Source organism: Cnephaeus nilssonii (assembly GCF_951640355.1).
Source record: "Cnephaeus nilssonii genome assembly, chromosome: 2".
Taxonomy (NCBI): domain Eukaryota; kingdom Metazoa; phylum Chordata; class Mammalia; order Chiroptera; family Vespertilionidae; genus Cnephaeus; species Cnephaeus nilssonii.
Genome location: NC_137073.1, coordinates 80,048,719 through 80,072,393, shown reverse-complemented (window position 1 = coordinate 80,072,393; position 23,675 = coordinate 80,048,719). Strand labels below are relative to the sequence as shown.

Here is a 23,675-nt window from a genome sequence, read left to right as displayed (position 1 = left end):
CAGAACTTCGATATAACTCTTGCTTTAACAGTTTTAGTGATGATTTCTGCCTTGTGTTAGAGTTATCTCTACCTCTCGGTCCTTCACTCAATGGTGGGCTCCCAGTGATAGCAGGAAATGACTTTTTCCATCTTTTTCCCCAGGCCTAGTACATGCCTTATACATGCTTAATGCTCAACAGATTTTTAGTGAATTTTCTGAGCTTACAGTATAAGGACTTGATTCCTCTATGTGTCCTTGGTGCAATATTTTATTGTTGTTGTTGTTTTTGAAATGCACTTTTTAAAAAATAAAAATGACTTTTTTGGGGGTCACAAGGTATCAACTCTAAGATGCCTCTTTACTTGAGATCATCAAGCCATCATTTGATCAATCCCCCTGAGATAAAGCCATGCAGGAGCCTAGGAAGGTTTATGTTTTCTATTGTAGTTAGAATTGGGCACCAATATCAAGGATATCTGCCTCATATCTGGGTCATTGAGTCAAGAGAACTGTTGCCCTCCAAGGACACCGGGGCATATAGTCTCATATAGAAACTTTTCAGGGCCAGATCTTCTACTCTGATTTCGCCAAGTGAGAGACGTCTACCCAGCCACCTTTCCTATGTTCTGTCTACGGAATTAGTGTACTTTACCCTGTCAGATTCAAACCTCCACCTTCCTGGCCCCATCGTCCCTCACATACGTACCCTGTCCTTTCCTGCCCAGAAATAACACACACAAACCAAAATGCCCCTTCACTCAAGTCTCTGAATATTCAGGATAAATTCAGTTGATGGTCTGAATGTCCTAGATATTTGCCCAATTTTCCTCAGAGACCTAGCTATACCTTCAAGTGGATTAAAGTAGCACTGAAAGACACATAGGTAAGTTAAAAAAAATAGATTTGTTTTAACACTTGTTACTGACCAGCAAATCTACAGTGTCCTCACTGCCATTTGTCAGCATGTAATGCATTTTATATTCCTGAATCCAGAGGAGAGGATCTGTTTGCAGTATTTTCAGACTTATCTGTAAGTAAGATTCCCTTGTAAACATTGCACCCCCCCTGCCCCCTCACACACACACACTGTATGTTTAAATGCCCATGTGTGAGGTCTCGGCCCTCCATCATGAGGAGGACACAGAGGAATGAAGACATAACTCCAAGAACTTCCTGAGATCCATACCATGATTTCCTCTAGTTCCAACTTTTAGCTCCTTGTTTTAAGCACTGTAAAGAAAATGGAAAAATAAACTGGTCCCACAAGGCCTCCGTTTGCCCAGTGAATATTAATTCATGGCGGTGCTACTCTTATAAATGAAAACAAAAAAAACTTTTAAAAATTGACAAATAGGAACCCACCATAGTCTTTAAAACACACACCTCTCTCTTTCTTTTTAAAGAGAATGCATTTAATTATTTTAAGTAATAAGAAAAATGCAATCTCATTACAGCATGCATTTAAACATGACAGAAATCATAGCCTCTTAATCCTGCCAGATTTATGAAAATGAAGAGAATCTAATAATTAAGTGGGTGACTGGAAGACAGATGAATCTGGTTTCTTAGCTATTAAAAAAATACACAAACCCCCAGGCATGTTAATTTTTTACAAATAAACCATAAACCGTGACAGAAGATTATCATGGGAGACCTCTAGTTCATTTTGCATGAATTTCCAGATGGAACTCTCTCCACACTCTTCAGAAAGTATTAATTTAGATAGGATATGAGTGATCATCTTTTTAAACTTTTATTCAAGTAAATAGAACCCGTGTTTGCTGTGAAAACTCCAGTTGGCATATTTTTATTTATCTAGGGTCTGTCCCCTGCATTTTAAAGCTCAATTTCATTTAGAAAACATGGAAATTCCTCTCCGGGTCCTCCATTGGCTTTCATTTGCTATAAATTTCTGAGCCTAAAAAGTAATGCCATTCCGAGACTTCCACATTTTATTATTTTGTGTATTTGGTCCAATAGAGGAGAGCTTGCCCTGTTTTCAAATTACTCTTGGATATAGGGATGAAGATCAGATTATTAATCGTTTCTGATCTTATACCATGTGATAAGTAATACTCCCCCTGTAGACATCCTCTGTAATGTCATAGTTTAATTTCAGACTCAAAAATATGATGGGCACACTTGCTTTCCAAATTATCTAATACATATTTGAGAGAAAATTCATGTAGTTACTTTTTTTTAATATCAAGTTAAAACAAGAGGATGAAAATAAGCATTGTAATATAGTTGATTTTGTCCAAAGCAAGGAAACACATTTTTACTTTGCTAACTACAATACTGATTTACAGTCCATCTGATCGTGGAGTTACTTTTTTTTCCTTGATGGGAAGAATAACATGGTTCTGCCTTTCCCAGAAGTTGTGGAGATTTATTCTTTATAGATTGCTTTCACTCTCATCAGGCATATAAGCCCTGCATAAAGCCATGTGTGTCTCCTAGTTGCCTTGTTGTTATTTACCAGGTTAAATATCAGAATATATTTCCACAGGCAAATGACTAGAACAGACTTGCCTGCTGAGTTCAGGTCAAAAGGCACTTGTTGAGCGCCAGTGGGCAGAGCCACCTACTAGTTATGTTCAGAATTCTTTCTGGAGTGAACTTTAGTTGGTTACATTATATTAGCTTAGTCCAACTTCAACTAGAATATAAAATGCATCACCCAGGTGACTATACCAATTAAACAAAGAAATCTGCTTCCTTCTCATACAGTTATAACAGCCAGGTTGATATGGGAACTTTTCATTCTTTCTTTGTTGTTCACCATATTAATCTAAATTTTTGTGAGTGGTATTGAGATTTTTTTTGCCCATCTCTTTGTATCCCATGTTCCGATCAGATGTTTTCCCCTTCTTACTTTTTCATTTAGCAGAACACTGAGATTTCCACCCACAAAGAAAAAGCGCTTTTTTTTTTTCCAAAAAGCCTTGTTTTGGCAAGAATATTGTCTTCAGATAACATTTTATTGGTAGCTACTGCAAAGGAAAGACAACATTGTTAGTGGGATCCAAATTGCACTTTTGAGATAGCTTTCTTGAAGAAAGGGGCATTCTCTCTGAAGTACTATATATAGCATCTATAGTAACTTCTAATGTGCGGTTGTCATGGTAATAAAAATGCAATGGTCCTGTGTGCTCCATTTGAGTAAATAGACATGGACAACTTAGGGAACTTCATGAGACATAAATTATTTCTGGTCCGTGGCTGCACAAGGTCCTGAGCACATTTTTGTTTAAACATCTTTCTGGTTGTGTGTTTTCTGGAATAAGCAAATGTGATTTATGCTTCAGAACTAATAAGAACATGACTCCTCTTAGAATTGTTCATTCGTCTGAAAAATGTTCATCGATACCTGAGGGAAAGGAGAGTTAATGAATCACAAAACAAAATCATGGTGGGGGAAATTCTGTCCCTTACTCTTTCCAGAGACTAATTTCTGATAATTGTTATTAAATGGACTAAGTCCGTGGTTGGCAAACTGCGGCTCGCGAGCCACATGCGGCTCTTTGGTCCCTTGAGTGTGGCTCTTCCACAAAAATACCGCGGCCTGGGCGAGTCTATTTTGAAGAAGTGGCATTAGAAGAAGTTTAAGTTTAAAAAATTTGGCTCTCAAAAGAAATTTCAATCGTTGTACTGTTGATATTTGGCTCTGTTGACTAATGAGTTTGCCGACCACTGGACTAAGTAATCCTTTTAAAATCATAGCCTTTTCTCGCTTTTAAAAATTGGAGGTGTTTAAACTCTAAAGTACAGGCATTGGTTTTTAAGTCTGTCATAAGTAAGTAGCCAAAGAAAACAGGCCCACCCTGTGTCCTTTTATTTGATAGTTAGATATCTTTAGAAGCATTTTACTGTAATTGTTTTCTTCTTAAATCTTGAACATTTTCAGTGGTTTAAAAGTATTTTTAAAGAACATATGACTTAATTTTCCCCATTTCTTCTCTCTGGTGTATTTACAAACATCTTATTTTGCTTCTTTCTCTTAAAACATTCTTGATTCAATTGTACTCCAATCATGGTCACAGAAATGACAGGTAAATGTTACTGAAATCTTCACATTGTAGTCCTGCTGTGATTTGTCCACTTGGAACTCTCCATTTCATCTTTGTGGACCATTTGCATTTCTCGGAGGCAGTATCCATGGTAGCCTAGGATTACATTTTCCCTTGAACATAATTTAGGCTGAACTGTCAGTTTTTTTACATGAACATCTAATTGTGACATTTCTCAAATTCAAGTCTAATGCTGTTAAATTCCCTGACTTCAACTTACAGTGAATATGTCTGATAAACGTGGTCCACTCTCATCTCTCATGTAGTAAATTAATATAATCATCAACTATAAAAAGTCTGTATTTGACACTCCATCTGAGGATGCAGTGTAGCTCTTTATAGAGCATGTTTTTCCTGTTTCCTCCTTGCTAATAAAGCAATGGCTCTGGAAGGTCAGAGAGTTCAGAAAACTTGCTTTCTGGTGTCTCACAACAGTATTGTCTCTACTACTTCATTAACTCATCTGAGACCCATGTAATGACCCTAATTCATTCAACCCAGAGAGCTACCCATCCCATCACCATTTGGAGGTAAAACGACTCTCTTTTAAGACTCCTGGCAGCTTTGGCTCTAAGACTGGGGCGGATAACTCCCCTCCTTGCATTAAGTTTCGTCCCTAGCACAACATCTTTATTCTGCCCCCGCTGTCAGTTAGAGCTGGCTGCATACGCATAAACTCTGCAAGAGGCTTTAGCTGAAACACTTTCTAAAGCCAGGTCATGTCAGAATGGAGTCACTCTTGAGAGATTCTGATCATAAGGTCAGACACTTTCTTAGTGCCAGAGTCATTTGCCACTTAAGGCTTGAGCCAGCCATGAGCCTGCTGATCCTTTCTTCCCCAGGCAGCACGCGTAGGACTAGTCCCTTGGAAATAATAAGCGGAACTGTCTTTAGGGTGTAAGGAAAGTCCCCACCGGCTTGCAGCACGTGGAATCCAGGCCCTTCCAGATCACGGCCCTCATTATTAGTTTCCAGATTAGAGTGTTTTCCTCCTCCCTTTCTGTGTTTATTCGTTTGAATCTGCTGAGTTTGACCATTGTAATTATCCCAGCTATTCATTTTGTCAAAGTGTATTAGTGAGAGATCAATAATATGGATCAACCCATTCACTTTCTCCTTGTTTGGGCGTATTGATTCAGTTGAGATAAAAGTCAACCTGCTGTATAATTTTTGTTTATTCTGGCCCCTGCTGAACATTTCCACATCCTCACTGACCATGTTTGTGTCATTTGTTTGACTAAAAGTACTTGGTTTCCCTGGGATTCCCGGGTCACGGCACTCCACTGTTGGCCTAAACTAATCTCATCTTCTCAACAGAACTGATGGACGCCGCTGGTCCTTGGCTTCTCTCCCCTCCTCTGGCTATGGGACAAACACGCCCAGCTCCACCGTCTCTGTAAGTGTCCGACTTTCCCCTCTCCCTCACCACCCACAGCTCCTACGCAGCCCGTGTTTTCTCTGGGTGTTTCTGGGTTGGGAGGAGAGGATAAATGCTGTATGTCTGTCACTCTGAATAGGTTATGCATCAAATGATGAGCTAACAAACATAAAAAGGACCTCCTTTTGGCAGCAAGTTTTTCTTTTACTCTATGGCGCACCAATTGAGTAAGTCCCAGGATCACAAGTTTGAAGATCAGGAGCTTTCCTTCTCATACCATGTGTAGTTCGGGGTGGAAAACGCAATCTAGTTTTATTGCTTTGGTTCCACGCCAGTGATATTAACACTGACAATGCCATTTGATGGCCTGGGTCTTGTTTTCTTGTGGGGCTCAGATGCGCAGAGTATTTGTTTGGGGTGTTTTTTTGTTTTGTTTGTTTTTCTTCTTCAAAGAAAAAAAAAAATGGCCAGCCTTAAATTTGTGCCTTCTGGATAAGAACTTCCTTTTAAGGAGAGTTTAAAGAACTTAAGATAAAGAAAGAGACAAGATGAGACCATGAAAAAGGATAGAGGAAGGAGGATATTCTCTTGCTCCAAGCGAAAGCATTTCAACAAGAGCCCTAATAATGCCTGGAAACGACCCGGCAGGTTAGATAGGTGCTTTCTCAGTTTAAATTAGTGATGCTGTGGCACCTCTGTCTTGCAGAGCCTTAGAAGCTGGTCATTTATAAAGGCCTGGTATGTTGTATGCGTTCAGTGAATAGCCATGGGTGGTCCGAATGCTCTTCTCCCAGCCAGGAGTGTCACCTGGTGATTTTACAACCCCTTTTGGTTCATTTCCATTTTGTCAAAATCTGTGGTTTATTGAGGAGGGCTGTACATCTACTTTTTCTTTTTTTTTCACAGACCCAAGTACCGTGCTAAGCATTATAAAGTCAGCCACTTAACACTTAAATTGAAAAGAAACTACAATTAAATTTATAAAATCTAACTGGTATCATTACTATATGTTCCTGAATTCCAGATGCAAAATATGTGGGTTTTGGGGGCCCCTTTAAAAGTGACTTATTAAAATCTGTTGGATTATTTTTACCATTTCCTTATAGCACTTTATTGAGGGGAGGTCATTTATTTTCCTATCCATTATTCCATTTTGTTGTGGTATATGAGTTTATTGTCCATTTAAGTCATTTTTGTGAAACATCCTGACAACCTTGAGTAGTTTCAATGGCACATCCTTCTCACAGCAGAAAAGGATGCTTGAAACTCCTAAATGGCTTCAGTGGATAAGAAGGTCACTAAGTGACAGTAAAGTCACCCTCAGTTAATGTGTCAGTAACTGTCATTGATTATTGGCTCATATTTTAGATGTTGAAAACATGGACAACCACAGTGTGAAAATAAATGCCAAAATTTATTGACCAAAAAGAACAAAAGTGGAATTTTCTAAATTGTAAGTGCTATTCTTCCCTAGACCTCGGGCATCTCCAATTAGGAACCAGTCACCAATAAACAGAATGCTTGGTTCTTTGTTCAGTGGCTTTCCCATACATATTCTCATTTAATCCTCCCCATACCCTAAATGTATATCATGTCCTTTAACTCCATGTCATTTTTTTATCTCAACTATATTGCCTTGTTTTACCCTTCAGTCAAATTTTATTGTAATTGAAACATCGAAATTTCTCTTTTGCCAGAAAAACAGGAAAGAGTACAGGATCTTTCTTTTTCTATCTCCAACTAGTAAATCATGCACCACTTTTAAAAGTGTACCTATTTTTTTTAAAGGATAAGCTACATAGAATCAGGCTGTGTTTGGTAGAAATAATTTTTAAAAACAAGGTTTAAATAAATACTTATTATGTGTTCGACACTAGTCTAATTATTTGTAATGCATTTGCTCATTTAATCCTAGCAGCATACCCTGTAAGGTAGTTGCTATTTTTTTCTTCATTTTATGGATCAAAAATGTGAGGCACTGAGAATGAACTGAGGGGCTGTGTGTACCAACCCCCTTGTTTTAACACTAAGAACACAGTAAATGAGCTAGACTCAGGCTCCTGGCTCTTTTTAAGGAATTTACATGGTGTTTCTTCAAACAAACCTTGTGATTTATAAACTTGACCTAGCCATCTGTCAGAATGGAGTCCCTGCTGTCCCTGACTTCCATATGTGCCTAAGGAAGAGCCCCCTGGGACAGTGGTTAGTCACACACATACTCGGTGTTTCTAACAGCTTCTGGCCAGAGGTAAGACAGCTTTTCTCTTGTGTGTATTTTATTGAAGTGGTGGCATATCACAGCTGACCTCCTATTCCTGTTTTGTCCTTCAAAATGAAATTTTAGCTTTCAGCATTACTCTCTTTACCGGAGGACACAGGCACTCTTTCATTGTGGAGTGTAGGTGCTGTCACACAGAGGTTCAGCTGCCTTTTCTCCCTATCGGTTGTTGCTGAAAATTATGACTGAAAAGTTGAAGAGTTACTTCTCATTCTCCTCAGTTTCTTTGTGTTCTTGTATCTTAAATGTTAGGGCAAAAACTTAGCAAAATTGCTTATTAGTCTCTTTTTCTTCTCTTCTAAATCTAATCTGGATCACTTTTAGATTCTCAATTTCTGGGTTAACTTATTTAGTCAATCAGAAATGCATTTTAGTTATTTTTTTAAATGAAAATACAGAATATATACAAATAAAACTACAAACACTTTGAAAATATAGTGTAAGTTTTACAGACAATTATGTTGTGAGCTGAATTCCAGAACTTCTTATGCTGGAATGTAAATATCATGTCTTTGTTCTTGGATATTATGGAAACTGCAAAACTGGCTAGTGTTAAAAATGCTATGTTCCTAAATTGGAAAGATTTGATCATATGAATTTTAATCAGTCCTTCCAGAGAATATTTAGTGTTGCAACTTATTTTAACTTCAAAATTTGAAGTTAAAATTAATTTGTGGAACTTTTAAAGAATACTCAGATAACATTCATAATTTTTAAATTTAAAAATAAGTCATATGGAATTGCAGCAATGGGAGGATTCTTCCTTATATTTCTTACCAGATAAATTATTTTCTGCTGGGGGAAAGAGGAAATCAGAAATGCCTTAAATATGAGATGTGACTCTAAAATGATATTACTTGAAATAGATAACAAGTAAAAAATTATGTATGCATATGAACACTGTCCTCTGCAAAATGGTTATTTTGAGAGACTAAATGCTTATTTGAATGACTAGAGGTCCGGTGCACGAATTTGTGAATGGGTGGGGCCAGGCCAGCTGGGGGGAGGGGCTGCAGGTGGTTGGCCAGCTGGCCCTGCCCCTGATCGTGGTGGGGGAGCCAATCGGGGGTGGAGCCATCCAGGGGTGAAGCTGCCAGCAGTTGGCAGGCTGCCCCACCCCCAATCAGGCGCAGGGCCAGCCAGGGGAGGGGCCACACACACCCTGGTCGAACTCCTGGTCAAACTCCCGGTCGAGGGGACAATTTGCATATTATCATTTTATTAGAGAGGATATCGTTACTAAGAACATTTTGGGGTGACTTCTTATTGCCTTGAGAACTAGCATCACAGTTTTTTTTTGTCAGTCTTCACTCTTTGAAAGTGGATTTGACTTATGATACAGTCAAAGGTCATATGCAAACTAGTTGGGTGAGACTCACTGGAACCACACTTAGAGAACATGCTAAAAATGTTAAGTAATGAGCTCAGCTAATTAAGAAACTAATTTTTGAAACTCTTGTAAAAGTGGTGTTCCAAGGATGTTTTGACCAGTGGAGGTATCTTTTCAATGGGGAATGAGGTCTTGGGGGGGCAGTACCTACACCAGTGATGGGCAACCTTTTGAGCTTGGTGTGTCAAACTTCGCCAAAACACTGAGCATAACTCGGGTAGTGTGTCACTTTGAGGAAAAAACATTATTTCGCAAATGTTTCATCCTCAGGAGCAGCAAATGTTTCATCCTCGGCATGCGGCCGCCTCAGCGGCCGCGTGTCATCAGAAATGGCTACGCGTGTCAGTGCTGACACGCGTGTCATAGGTTCGCCATCACTGACCTACACCCTCTGTTGTCCTGGACGCTCTCTCCACTGGCTTTGCATCCCTGGCGGCCACTGAAACTGAGCCTTGCATTGCTCTGTTGTCCCATATCCACTCACTGCTTGGGCCCCATTTGGTGCCTTTGACTCGCCAGGGCATTTTGGGGGCCTGCAGTTATTCCCAGTTGGACTCATCCTGTTGTCACCTGTTCCCATTCGCACCTCGCTTGCTCTCACTGAGATGAGGCTCTCTCCCCAGAGCAGCTCCAAGCTTCCATGCTTCTTTAATACTGTGGAGGTTACACGACTCACATCCATTCACCATTGTTTTACATATTCCCTAGTACACATACCTTATGGAGTTCAGTTATATGTCTGTATATGGCATAACCACATTATTTTCCTCTTAGCATTAACTCCTGTTAACATTTTTGTTACCTTTGCTGCAACTATTTTTAAAGATACATTTTTATTTTGTTTAATAAATAAAGTGTTAACTATACCACGAAAGCCCCTCCTACCGGATCCCTTCCTTTCTCCTCCCACCCTCCACAGAAAGAACCCTCCTTCCCCCAACCCGCTTTGGAGTCTCTTGGGATCATTCTCATGCAAGAGCATAATATCTTATGTGAACTTCTGGAGCCTGCTACAAATTAACTTGGAATTAATTTTCACATTTTAGAAAGGTAACATGATCCCTGTACTGTACACAACAGCCCAGCAGCAACTGGCCCAGCAGCTCATAACCAAATATATTAAATTTCTACAGCAACCTGAGTCAACATTCACGCTAAGTGGATTAAATACACATTTTTAAGTAGCTTGCCATCCGTTCAGTTGATGCTTTGCCATCAAAGGGGATTACTATACACTTAAGAATTAACTTCTGGGTTTCTGGGTTTTGAAATCTTAGATACAGAATTATGGACCTGGATTTACCTTTGAGATATATGTACAGATTCTTAATTCTCTTTTTCTGTTTGTTAATTTCCTTATTTTTGCTTTTATCACAGCTGCTTCTCTCCTGCTTGGGTTTTTATTCTTTTGCCTATTTCTTGAGTTGACTTCATTTATGCGTGTGTTGTTGTTTTTTCATAGTGAAGGGTTTAAAGGCTGTGCCTGTACTTTCTGAATGGAGTTTTGGTTTATCTCATAAACCTGTCTAGTAGTGTTCTCATTTTAGTGGTTTATAAAACAATCTCATTACATTAGAAAAATCTCTCTTTATCTCTGTATGTACTTGGTACAGTGGTCTATAGTTTCCAGGTATCAGGATATTTTTAAGCTCTAGTCACTCATTTCTAGTGTCACTGCATTGGATTTCAGGGTTTTTGAAGTGTGCTCTTAACCTAATGACTTTTTTAAATGAAAAAAGCCTATTATAACTGAATTTTTAAATGAGTGGTATCTTTCCAAATATGTTTATTCTAACCATGTTTCTATTATTCAAAAATTTATCAGTCTCTTGTTAGAATTGCTTACAGAGTTCATCATCCAATAAAAACACCAGTCTCTGCTTTTTAGTTTTGTTCTTCTGATTGATTAAAAGCAGTGTGATTTAACCATTCACCTTTCCTACCTTACCTTGCTCCAAGTATTGAATGAACATTTTCAAAGAGTAAATCTAAACTCAAGGGATTAAAAACTCGCCACCACTAAAGCTATTAAAAAAATGACAGTCTTAGTCAAAGAAAAAAAGGAAAAAAAAATCCAGTTTTTAAAACAATGGCATTATTGAGAAAAGAATCTTTCTTTGTTCCTTTTTTTCACCCAGGACACATATCAGTGGTAGTTGCATCAAGGGCAGCATGCTTTGTAAAGAGATCTCAGCTCCTAATTTATGATCACGTATCATACAAGTCACAGTCACAGTGCTTGATTATAAGCCACAGTAGAAATAAGTGTACTGTACTTCGTTGAGAGCTAATCTGTCACTTAATGCACCCAAATTCTCACTCCAAATGTTACTTTCTTGCTTCGGCTTTGACTGGGTCCTATCCATTTTCAGAGCCTGGGTTTTCTCCAGAGAGGAAACTCTTTGGGGAAATCATCTTATAGACCAATGAGACGAAATATAGAAGCCCTTTTGGCCTACTTATAACATGAAAAGGAAACAATGTAAAATGGTGGGATATCAAGCTTTAATGCTTTTATATATACATTGGAAGACATTTTTTTAAAAAATTGAATTTATTTGGGCTTCTATTTGTTAATAACATTATATAAGTGTAAGGGGTATAATTCTATAGCACATTATCTGTACATTGTATTGTGTGTTCATCATCCCAAGTCATGTCTCCTTCCATCACCATTTACTCCCCTCCCCTAATGTTATAAGGTACTCACATAACTTCACTCTGGTTTGTTTTAGTCATCCTGTTCCTCCCAGGAGAAGTTGCACCAGTTACCATACCAACCAACGCCAGATGAATTACACTTCTTATCGAAACATTTTTGTACTACCGAAAGCATCGCCACGGAGAACAGATGCAGAAACACCCCTATGCGCCCCCGTTCCCGAAGTCTGAGGTGTGTAGACCCAATTGAAAAATGTTGCTTAATTGGATTGCCTCTTTTCAATCCTTTCAAGGGGAGACTTTTGGTCCTGTCATTCATATATGCGTTCATTGATTTGTGAACTTCTATAACTATCGTGTGATTTTCCCATCTGCACAGGATGTTATTAATTACCATTGAAAGAGGTCGTGTTATTTTTCTTTTAAATTCTTACAATTCTTACGAATTGCTGTAGTAGCAGTAATTACATTGGCTAAAGGATCTATAAGACCTTCTTAGCCTTTGGAAATTTCAAGACGGTCGAATTGTGGTGCAAGAGGAGTTAATAATTTAAGAGGGAGAAGTTGGGCTGAAAGGAAAGACAGCACATTGAATTCACATGTGGAATTTAGATTCTACATTACAAAAGCCCTCCGAGAGTTTTCATTCTTTTCTCCATGATTTTGAACAAACGGTTAGCAGTCTGTGTCCCTTGCATTTTGTGGATACCCAATGTAGTTCAAATTTTTTTGACAAAAAACAGAGCCAGCTTTATTTTGACCTCATTTCAGAAGTCACAGTTTGATGGTTGAGTAAGCAGACCCTAAAACAGAGATCGGGATGTTTATCAGGAGTGCTTGGGATCCACCCCTGTGGAAGGAGGGGAAGCAGCATGGGGCACAAGGAGATGTGTAGCTGCCACACAGGCCCACAGTGTAGCCGACCCCACAGGGAGCCCTGGGGTGACATGACGCATCGGAGTTGTACCTCCAGGTCCAATGGCCCTTCCTTTTCATCTCCGCCTCAGTCGCTTCCTTTACGTACTCCCCCGGGAAGGGTGTGGCCTTGGGTGAGGTGACTCTGCAGCTGAGGCCTTCTCTGAAGTGACCAACCCCTGTCCCAGCAACTGCAGGGGGATCGGGCAGCCATCTCTGGGTCCACCAAGTACCAGATCTGATGGTATAGAATTGGTACACTTTGACATATTAAGGCTTTATTATAAAAAATATTTTGTCAGGAGTACAATTGAATATTAAAGTTTACTCAGAAGGGTTTTTCCCCCTCTGTATCCTTCATATTTAGTATCATGCACTGATAACAAATATCACCACATTTGGTAATTGTAGGATGTGTTAGAATATTTTGAGATAAGGAATAAAAGACCAATTTTATGCCTGCCTTTAATGACATTGTATGTTACTACACAGCTGCCCTTTAGTTTTATGAAAGGAGTTTCTAGGATCTCTAGTGCAAACTGTGTTCTCCTGGGAATATAAATACTCACACGGAAGTTGCACGACTACATACCACTAAGAAGGAACACAGACCTTCTACTGAAATAAAGAAAAACGCACCACAGTTGTATGCCTGTTTCATATTGTACACAACGCCCACCTCAGCATCCCACAGAAATGTTTGCTAGGCTAGAAAATGGATTTCAATGCTGACACCTGTGCGTGGAAGGCTCCTAACCCTCTTCAGTGGGCCGTGGCGGAGCGCAGGTGCATGATAAAAGTGTGAAATTAGACACTTCCCCATGGGCTTGAGGTTGTTTTTGTGGCCACCCTATCTGCTTTTATATTGCAGTTCACTAACTGGTTCCCAGAACTCATGCACAAGTGCATGCTCCATACAGAATGTTAGCTCAGTTTAAGGCGGTTTCCCGAGTTATACATGCAGTTGTAATTAACATGTGGCATTCCACTTCTCGAACTTGCTTTTCGGATCCTCATGAGGGTGTCTCTATGTTTGTGGGAAGGTATGGGTGCACTAATGAATGATTTTGTAGTTTAGTACCTAATACATTTGTTTATTTTTTTTTTTTTACAAAGGTTGCATAGTACTTTTGATGCAACCAATTGTTGATAAATAAAAGGCTTATTTTCATTTCACGCTGTGGCAAGTTTAAAAGGGTAATTTGCTTTGCTTGCAGCCCCGGACGTTCTCCCGCCTGCTGCGACCATGAAATAGTTATGATGAACCATGTCTACAAGGAAAGGTTCCCAAAGGTAATGAGCTGGACTGAAGGTGCCCGGCGTTGGAACAGACAGGCACTGCAGGTTTAGAGTCCGTAAGGTGGTTGTAAGGGATGGAATGGTTCAATCTAGAAATGACCTGCGTACAACAGCACAGCCTCCTTAGAAAGACGGAGTCACTAAACATGTTTACAAACGGCTGAGAGCTAGCCACGCAGTCTGGTGCTGCACGGGCCCCAAGTGAGTCCCGCTGTTTGTAGCACCACTGGCCTCGATCCTGGTGCTCTTCGTGCCCAGGCTCTGGGCCCGCAGTCTTGTTAAGCAGAGACCGTGTCCTTCCTTAGAAGCCCGGTATGTCATGGAAATCTTTTTTTTTTTTTAGTCTAATGTTTTGTTTTTATGACTTCGTATCTCTTTACCAATTATATATCTAACCTTATTAGTGCCATGTTCCCCATTAGAGTGGCAAAAGGAATTTTTAAAATAAAATATGTTTGTTTGTTTGTTTTTCATTTTAGAGAGAGAGGAAGGGAGAGGGAGAGAGAAACATTGATGTGAGAGTAAAACATTGATCTGCTGCCGCCTGGACACCCCCCTACGGGGGGTCGAGCATGCAACCCGGGCATGTGCCCTGACCAGAATCAAACCCGAAGCCTCTCGGTGTATGGGACAGAGCTCAACCAACTGAGTCACACCGGCCAGGGCTTGCAAAAGGGATTTGAACTGAGCCTGAGAGGCCTGGATGAATGGTTGTTGCCAGGCACCCTGGCTGCAAGGAGCTGCTGTCCGGTAGTTTCCGACACCTCATTTCCACGGCTTTTCCACCAAAGTGTCCTGCACATGTGGGAGAAGGCAATTTCTCCGTTCCATCCCTTTTCCTCCCCCCACTACCTTTACAGCCCTGGGCAAGAGAACAAAAGGAAACCTTTGGTTTCATAGATCAGGAGTAGAGTACTTATTTTTTGTAATGAACCTAACATTGATGCCATTGATTAAAGCCGTTTCAGCTATTTATCACATGTCACTTGTTCCCCGGGGAAGCGGGTCCTGACTGTAGTTAATACGGGTTAGGACTTTAGAGGGGGCAGGACGCAGAGGGAACCTCCCTGATTAGGCAACCAACAGTGAGGAGTATTGACTAGGCAATGGGGCATCACAGGCCAGGACATGGACGTTGGAAAGGACATTTTAGATTTATGCTACCGAGGGAACCCCCTTGGCCTTTCGCACGTGTCGTGCAGCTTTTTGAGGAAAGGATCAAGGTGGTGTAAGATGCTGGTTCCTGGTACATGCAAACAGCCGAGGACACACTTGGCCTGCCCTGTGGGCCTCCGGTGACAGCCCCGATGGTGGCATAGGTAGAAACAAAGCCATTCGATACTTTTGACAGTGTCTTTAAAAGAACTGAAGATCTGAAATGAAAGCATAACATTTCATGGAGAGTAAGTTACCCGAAGAAGGTTACATGGACCATTTTACATTTGATAGGGCATAGGAAAAAAGTAATTATTGCCCTGGGATGTTCCGTTTCCCTTCCGTACCTCAAATCTTCCTTCCACATGGTGTGACTTCTTCTTCTTTTTTTTTTTTTTTCAAATAGACTGTTTTTAGAGCAGTTTTCAGTTCACTGCAAAATTGAGCAGAAAGTACAGAGTTCCCAAATACTCCCTGACCCCACACATGCACAACCCCCTCCCATCAATATCCCCCACCAGAGTAGCCCCTTTGTTACAGTGGATGAACCTGCAAGGACACATCATCATCACCCAAAGCCCTTAGTTTACATCAGGGTTCACCCTCCGAGCTATACATTCCACGGGCTTTGAGGAATATATGGTGACGTGTGCACCAGTATAGTATCATTCAGAAATGAGGCTTCTTTCAAATTTAATTTCTAGAATTATATTTAAAAACGTAAGGAAGTCTCTGAAAATGCAAGAGAAGCATGATGATTGGATTGTCCAGATGTGTGTTTCCTTGTTACATCTGTGTGTGCGCATCTTCTCTAAACAGGCCACCGCGCAGATGGAAGACCGTCTGAAGGAAATCATCACCAGCTACTCCCCGGACCACGTGCTCCCGCTGGCAGATGGGGTGCTCAGTTTCACTCACCACCAGATTATTGAGCTGGCTCGAGATTGCTTGGATAAATCCCACCAGGGCCTCATCACCTCACGATACTTCCTGGAATTGCAGCACAAATTAGATAAATTGCTACAGGAGGTAAGAGCCACACGGTATATAGAGTTTGCTGACTTATTTTGCCTTTCCCCTGGGGGGGAGGGGACATTTTATGAGAGCATTTACTTAACAAGTTTTAACCGTGCGATGGCGTTCATATTCCAGGGAAGCAAAAAATGAAGCAGGGAAAAAATACCACCTGATTGCTACTTGCCATAAATGGATTCCGGTCCTCATTTATAGTAATAGAACGTTAATGTAATAACCTTTACAGGAACCTTGGGACCCAACAGCTCATGGCTCCAGGATAAGTGGATTGGGAAGGATTTTGAAGCAATGATTCCCCCCAATCCTTAGCTATAACATTGTAAATTGCCTGAGTGCATGTGTGTTATTTGATGATGCTATCTAGCTCTAATATCTGGAAAAGCTAAATGGAAAATTGTTGCCTTCTTCCAGGCTGTTGTGTCCTATTAATTAACCTGCATGTGGTATTGGGCGGTAAATGGCAACTTAGATTTTCATTAGTGTCAGTTCTTCTTCTAACGAAATATCCAATTTCCGAAATGATAGGTAAACACAGGGCTTGTCTAGGTCAACTCCTGCAGGCCTCACTCCTGATAATCCCCAGGACCGGAAGGGAGTGTGCACGGAGGAATGGAATTACTGCTTAATGTTGCTATTCTGATTGAAATTGATAAGCCACCGCCTACAAGTAAAACCTATTTAGCCTATATAGTAGCGTATATTGTATTTCTGTATCTCATAGGGAATAAATTATGCCTATGTAAACATAATCGAAGGTGGTTTTCTGTTAGTATGAATATGCGAATAATTGCATGAAGCTGAAGGAAAATATTAGCATCTTAGTTATCCAGAAATTCATCTGTCCTTGCCCCTGCGGAATTTAGTTGTGGCAAGATGAGAAGATCCCTCTCTGGGAGGCAGCTACTGTTTTATCCCCTTTCCCATCCTAATCTCCCAACTGAGTTTTCTCATCTCTGTTCCCATTTCTCACATTCCAACCTATTGCAACCACTAAGGCAGTGTTTTCTCAGACTGACTTTGGGGATGAACACATTGTTTTATTTTTTATTTTTTGGTGTTAATTTCCAATTTGATATGGACCAATTCTTCTATAAATTAAAATGAAAATTAATTTATAGGCAGATGATCATGCATTTGGGTTCCAGTGTGTAGAATTGCTGTAAGGGTTGCTAAATGCTTATTCTCAGTCATTGCGCTTCTCTCATCACAGACTGATAACAGCTCGTGGACTGGTCCCAGTCTTCAGGCCACCATTTGAGTAGCACTGCACTAGGACATCATGTCTGTGTGGGCAGAGATATTGTCTGTTCTATTCACCTAGGACAGTGGTCGGCAAACTCATTAGTCAACAGATAGCCAAATATCAACAGTACAACGATTGAAATTTCTTTTGAGAGCCAAATTTTTTAAACTTAAACTTCTTCTAGCACCACTTCTTCAAAATAGACTCGCCCAGGCCGTGGTATTTTGTGGAAGAGCCACACTCAAGGGGCCAAAGAGCTGCATGTGGCTCGCGAGCCGCAGTTTGCCGGCCACGGACCTAGGATAAGGTGCGACGCAGGGGAGGGCTCAGTCCACATGTGCAGAATAACTGGCTTCTGACGCACTCTCACTAAACTCACTGATAGGAGTTCAAATCCTCCCTCCTGTTCTATTACCAGGCTCAGGCCCTCATCCTCACTGGTCTGCCCCCTTCTATCCCTAACCCCTCAAATTCATACTTCTGTGCAACTGCAAGAACATCTATCTAACATCCTTTAGTGGCTCCATTCTGCCTACAAGTAAAAACCATAACTGGCCTGTGTCACACACCTCACCTCAATACATTTAACCACAATACACTGTATTGATCTGTTTTGGGGCCTCAGTTCACCAGCATACCATGGGCTCTTTGAGGGACAAGGACCACCCTCAAATCATCTCTAACTCCCTGGCACCTGGCCCCATGCCTGATGTTTACTTGGCTCCTCAGTAACTGGGAGGGAGGCAGGTGGGAGGAAGAGGATGCGTGTGTATGCATGCCAAAATATTCCATCCGTTCTGATCTGTTGTCAGGTAATCTAATTCTGCTGTTCCTTTTAATTAAGTCAACTTCTGGAAAATACCTTAAAAATTATATTTGTTTAACGGAGCCTTTCTAAATAGAAGAGGCCTCTGCAAGATACTCTTTCTGAATTCCATGTTCTGTCCCAGGAGGTTACTATAATGACTAGCTTAGTCCTGTTTTTCCTTCCATCATGGACATTCCCCAAAAAGGGTACAATCAATACAAAAAGCTACTTACACTGAAATCTTTCACTTAATTTTGTTTCTGTATGAGAGACCTGACGGATTGTTCATGGCAATTAAAAAGTCTTAGGGTTTCAGCCGAAACCGGTTTGGCTCAGTGGATAGAGCGTCGGCCTGCGGACTCAAGGGTCCCAGGTTCGATTCCGGTCAAGGGCATGTACCTTGGTTGTGGGCACATCCCCAGTAGGGAGTGTGCAAGAGGCAGCTGGTCTCATCGATGTTTCTAACTCTCTATCCCTCTCTCTTCCTCTCTGTAAAAAATCAATAAAATATATTTTTTAAAAAAGTCTTAGGGTTTCAAAAATCATCAGAATGGACCACATAATAAATAAATAAATGTTGATTTTTAGAGAAATTTCTTTTTGGGGGCAGAGAAGCATGTGTGCTTGTTGCATAAAGGGCATTGTTGGGTCTGAATAAGAATGTCTTCTTATTTATCTTTGCAGATAAACATTTCCTTCAGTCCTTTTGTGAAAATCAGAACTATCTTCACAATCACATTCACAATGTCCTTTCAGAGTTTGGCGCTAAAAGGTCACAGGGGAACGTACCCTTTTTGGATAAAGCAGAATTGTGGGGACTTGCTTTGCCTTCCCCACGATGCACTGTTGTCAGTTCCCAGCTGTGACATTGTGTGCCCGCCTGGCTTGCCTCCCAGCCACTTTTCCCATTGTCATTCTCTTGCATACCCAAACCAGGTCCCCCTAGGTTTGGATAGCTTGATTTAACTGATGCCTTTTAAAGTACTGACATCTAGGTCAGTTCCTGATAAATGCTTTTGTGTCTCCATTCTTTTTTTTTTTTTTCTCACTTAGGTGTACTTAGCCAAAGAAAATGAAATACATAGGAAGCTATAACCTGCCCTCAGATCTGGGTCTCAGTATTTTTTACAGTGGCCAACACTTAAAATACAAACACAGGTATCGGTGAGCATTGGAGCTTGTTGTTGGCAGCCAAGAATATATTATTCTTCTCATGCTGTGTATATGGTTCTGATTGGAGTTATTTTAACGAAGCTTCCCCATCCCTCCTCAATAATGTTGGGAGATAAAATATATCTGAGTTAATATAACCCATTGCATGTTTTGGCCTTATTATGACTAATAATTCTTAGAAGTAAGAATGAATGGATAATTATTACAGTTTTTAAAATTGAATTTGTGTAATCTAAACTGAATATTTAAAAAAATTTTTAAGATATAGAATTCTTATTTCTCTTTGAAGAGACTAACAAAACATGCAGACTTTTTAGATTTTTTTTTTTTTTTTGCATTTCTGACTTTATAAATTAGTAATTATTAGAGTATCTAGCCCAAATTGTCAGAAAAAAAGTTAGGTGAGGGCCCTAGCTGGTAGTGGATAGAACGTCGACCTGCGGACTGTGAAGGATCCTGGGTTCGATTCCAGTCAAGGGCACATGCCTGGGTTTTGAGCTCGATCCCCAGTAGAGGGCAGGCAGGAGGCAGACGATCAATGATGTTTCTAACTCTCTCTCCCTCTCCCTTCCTCTCTGAAGTCAATAAAAATATATATTAAAAAAAAAAAGTTAGATGGGGCTCAGTCAGTGTGGCTCAAGTGGTTGAGTCTACCTATGAACCAGGAGGTCACGGTTCGATTCCCGATCAGGGCATATGTCCAGGTTGTGAGCTCAATCCCCCATGTGGGGCGTGCAGGAAGCAACCAATCTATGGTTATCTCTCATCATTGATGGTTCTCTTTCTTTCTCTCTTCCCTTTTCTTCCCCTCTGAAATCAATAAAAATGTATTTTAAAAAATGTTAGATGAGGATGTTTTATTTTATCTTAAGGCTAAACTATAAAGAAGACATGTAACCACATTTTTTGGCACTCGTTGTATCTTCCAAAATCTTTTTATTGTAAAACAAAAATTGGAAAGAACACTTAAAGACAGCTTAAATATGATGTATGTCTCCTTATGTGTGTTGCAACAGTCTTACTGGTTCCCAGGACCTATAGTTATAGTTACTAGTTGGTTTGCTTTGAACACATTCTATTCTAACATTATTCACCAATGGTCATTTTTTTTTTTTTTAATGTTAGCTGTTTTGCTTTTGCTGGTATATGATTTTTGTACCTACATTTTGGAAAGTTGCCTTTGATTTGGTGGTTTAAATTCAGTAATCATATTACTGCTAAATAGAACCATTTTCAAATATAACCAATTCTTTTTATGGGAAGGCTGATTCTTATCAGAATAAAGCACCTTCAGTAATGATTTTAAATACTTATTACTATGTCTGTGCAATTCTATTCTGTTGTACCAGCATCACCTTGATTTTTTAATCCTTAGAGAAAAGTAAATCATAAAAATTTAAAATTAAAAAGAGCCTAAAAGTAAACATGCACAGAAGTTTACATTTTAAACTTCTTAAACTTTCATTTGAGGTCTCCTTTGATGCAGATTTACCTCATTTCTTCAAGAAAATAGCATTGAAAATTAAAATGGTTCTAAGTAAATGGAGTTTTGTCCTCAGGCTATTTGTTGTGCATAGACTGCACATGTAGGCAACATGCATAATAAAATTTTAAAGGACTTTAAGTCAGTTAAATTTTATTGAGTTCCGTGCCTAGGTACTATTTATTCAGTAAGTGAAATTGAAATCATATGTATGTATCCAAGTTTAAACATTATCCACCTAACATTGGAAAAAAGTAATGCACACTTTTTACATGTTATGAAATAACTAATGTATAGACTAAACGTATTGTATATGTAAAATGTCTTTTGTGAATGTGTTAAATACCCATCATCTTGGTTACAAAAGTGGTCCTTCATTCACTCTGTTAGCTGTTTCCTACACGTAAGATGTTACATCTGGAAAATCAGATTCCTTGGCAGCTGCCCACTCTACTTATACCACAGACTTAATGTGTCGTAAACTTTTAATGTCTCCTTCATTCATGGTTCACATTAGGGGCCCTAACATTTGATTTTTAACAGAGAGAATTAATCAAAGGTTTGCAATTAAAATTTAGCTAATAGAGCCATTTTGGAGATATAGAAGTTTAATAGTGTCCATTTATGTAGAGCTAATGTCCGCTTATCAATCTTTTAAAAGTATTTTCTAAATCGCTTAATGTTTGAATATTTGCAATTATCTAATTAGCATACTTTGCTGAATTTCTTTTCTGTGTAATGGAGCAACTCTGTATCATCATTCTTCCTCATAGGCTCACGAACGTTCAGAAAGCAGTGAGTTGGCTTTTATTAAACAACTAGTCCGGAAGATCCTGATTGTTATCGCCCGCCCCGCTCGGTTACTGGAGTGCCTGGTAAGTTGCCCCTAGAGGTGACTCCATTATTGATTGTTAACCGTGGAAAAGCCATGACCCTCCGCTCCAATTCCCTTCGGCTCCAAAGACCAGGGCTCAATAGAGTCCATGGGAACTATAATCGTGAACGTTTCTGATGACATCCACGTGCGATTTGTTTTCTGGCTCTAAGTAAGAATTCTAGGACTTGTGCTGTATTAAGTGATAGTCACATCACATTCTGACCAAACTTAGCAGCTGAACATGAAACATGTGCCTCACCTTATCTCAGTGTAATTACTCTGTTACTGCTGATTTAAACTCTTGCTGCACCTCACTTTTTGGGTGTTGCCCAGATGCAGAGAGACAGAAATCAGAGGTATGACATATGGTAACCTGTGGTTATAATTATTATTTGTTTGTTAAAATTCGGCATGTTAGAAATACGTTCTAGTCAGCAGCCCATATGGGAGAACACAATAGGGCCTCATCCAGATCTGAAGACATGACTTGGAGATCAGTTCATTTTATCGGGTTGTTTGTTTTGGGGGGTTTTCTGGTCAGTAATTATTTTTCTGCTTTAAAATTTCTGTTTTATTTTATGTAATTCTCATTGAGATTTCATGAAACACTGAACAAATATGAAGCTTTGGACCTAAGAATGGTTTTTAAAAGAGCTTAGCATACTATGAACACTAACTTTTCATTGCATTAAAACATTTTATAACTCTGTGTCCAATACAACTTTTCAGAATTATACATACCCCCCCACCACACAGACATTAACATTTCATAGCTTTTTATAATAGTGACATGTTCACAGCCCCATTAATATATACAAATGCACAGTGAGACGTGGCAGAGGAGAAACCTTGAGAAAGGTAGGGGAATTGTGGAGGAGGCCTCTCCATCGATGGCCAGGAGCCTTAGAGCCACAGAATCAAAAGGACCACTGGGCACTCAGTGGTCTTGGGAAAGATAAAGGGGCAAGAAGACTGATGCCTCGGGAGAGGAGGCGATTGTGTGACTGGCAACTGTGGGTAGAAGCAAGACTTGTTATTCATTCTCCTAGTGAACCTTGTGCACCACGTGTGTGTACCTCCTGCAGTGATTTAATTTGGGGGGAAATACTATTTAGCATTAAAACTCATTTCTCTGGACAGCTGCTGATAGGCTCAGAGAAGATCTGGCCTTAAAAAGGAAATGAATCTTTTGCAGTAATCACTCCTAATCAGAAGAGAGAGAGTAAAGGCATAGCCTCTCAAAGATAGAAACAAGTGAACGCAGAAGTAGGTTTAAAAATGTTGCTTTCAGAACTGTTTAAAGTTCAGCTGAGACTGGAGTTTCTGAATTTTAGGGATGTGTCTCCCACCAGTGGTCTTATCTGTCAGTGGCTCTCACCAGTGGTCTTATCTGTCAATGTCTTAGGTTTGCCTAAGGCACCGAGTGTCTACATTGGTTTGGTTTTACTCCATTTGCAGCAAGCTTTTTTAATATGGCCTTTATTTATTATTTTTCTTATTAACTTTCTCATTTTATTTTATTTCTTCCATCACCATGTATCTTAGAAACTCTTTAAGTAATTGTCAGGTGAAATCCTGAGATTCCAAAGTTGCATGCTTTTGGGACATTAATCAAAATAGGAAAAATTCGGGATGGAAAAAGTCTAGGAAGTGTAACTGAAAATAGCAACTGTGCTTTAAATCTGGGAGCATAATTGTTTATAGCACATAAATCCTTCTAGAGGGATGTGATTCTAAAGCTTTTTACTATGTGCTAGACACCACAGACACCAAGGCAAGTAAAAATACATAGGAAAAATGTGCTACCGGTTTTTAAAAATAGGCAGAGGTAATTGGAAGCACTAGCTTTGCATTTTTCTTTCACATTATATGAATGTTAATGACTTAATTTTAGAGTTTACTGATAAAAAAGTGATAATTTTGAACTT

At 39.7% G+C, this 23,675-nt stretch overlaps 1 protein-coding gene across 19 annotated transcripts in view; it reads left to right on the top strand.

Annotated features, from left to right (window-relative positions):
• The window catches only part of MAST4 (microtubule associated serine/threonine kinase family member 4), a 522,072-nt gene that overhangs the window by 444,184 nt on the left and 54,213 nt on the right, over nt 1-23,675 (top strand). For all 19 annotated transcript variants that reach the window (XM_079794432.1, XM_079794438.1, XM_079794433.1 and 16 more), the window contains 5 exons: nt 5,370-5,448; nt 11,834-11,991; nt 13,892-13,967; nt 15,948-16,157; nt 21,644-21,745. In XM_079794432.1, the coding sequence (XP_079650558.1) occupies nt 5,370-5,448; nt 11,834-11,991; nt 13,892-13,967; nt 15,948-16,157; nt 21,644-21,745 (625 nt within the window). The remainder of the gene's footprint in view (nt 1-5,369; nt 5,449-11,833; nt 11,992-13,891; nt 13,968-15,947; nt 16,158-21,643; nt 21,746-23,675) is intronic.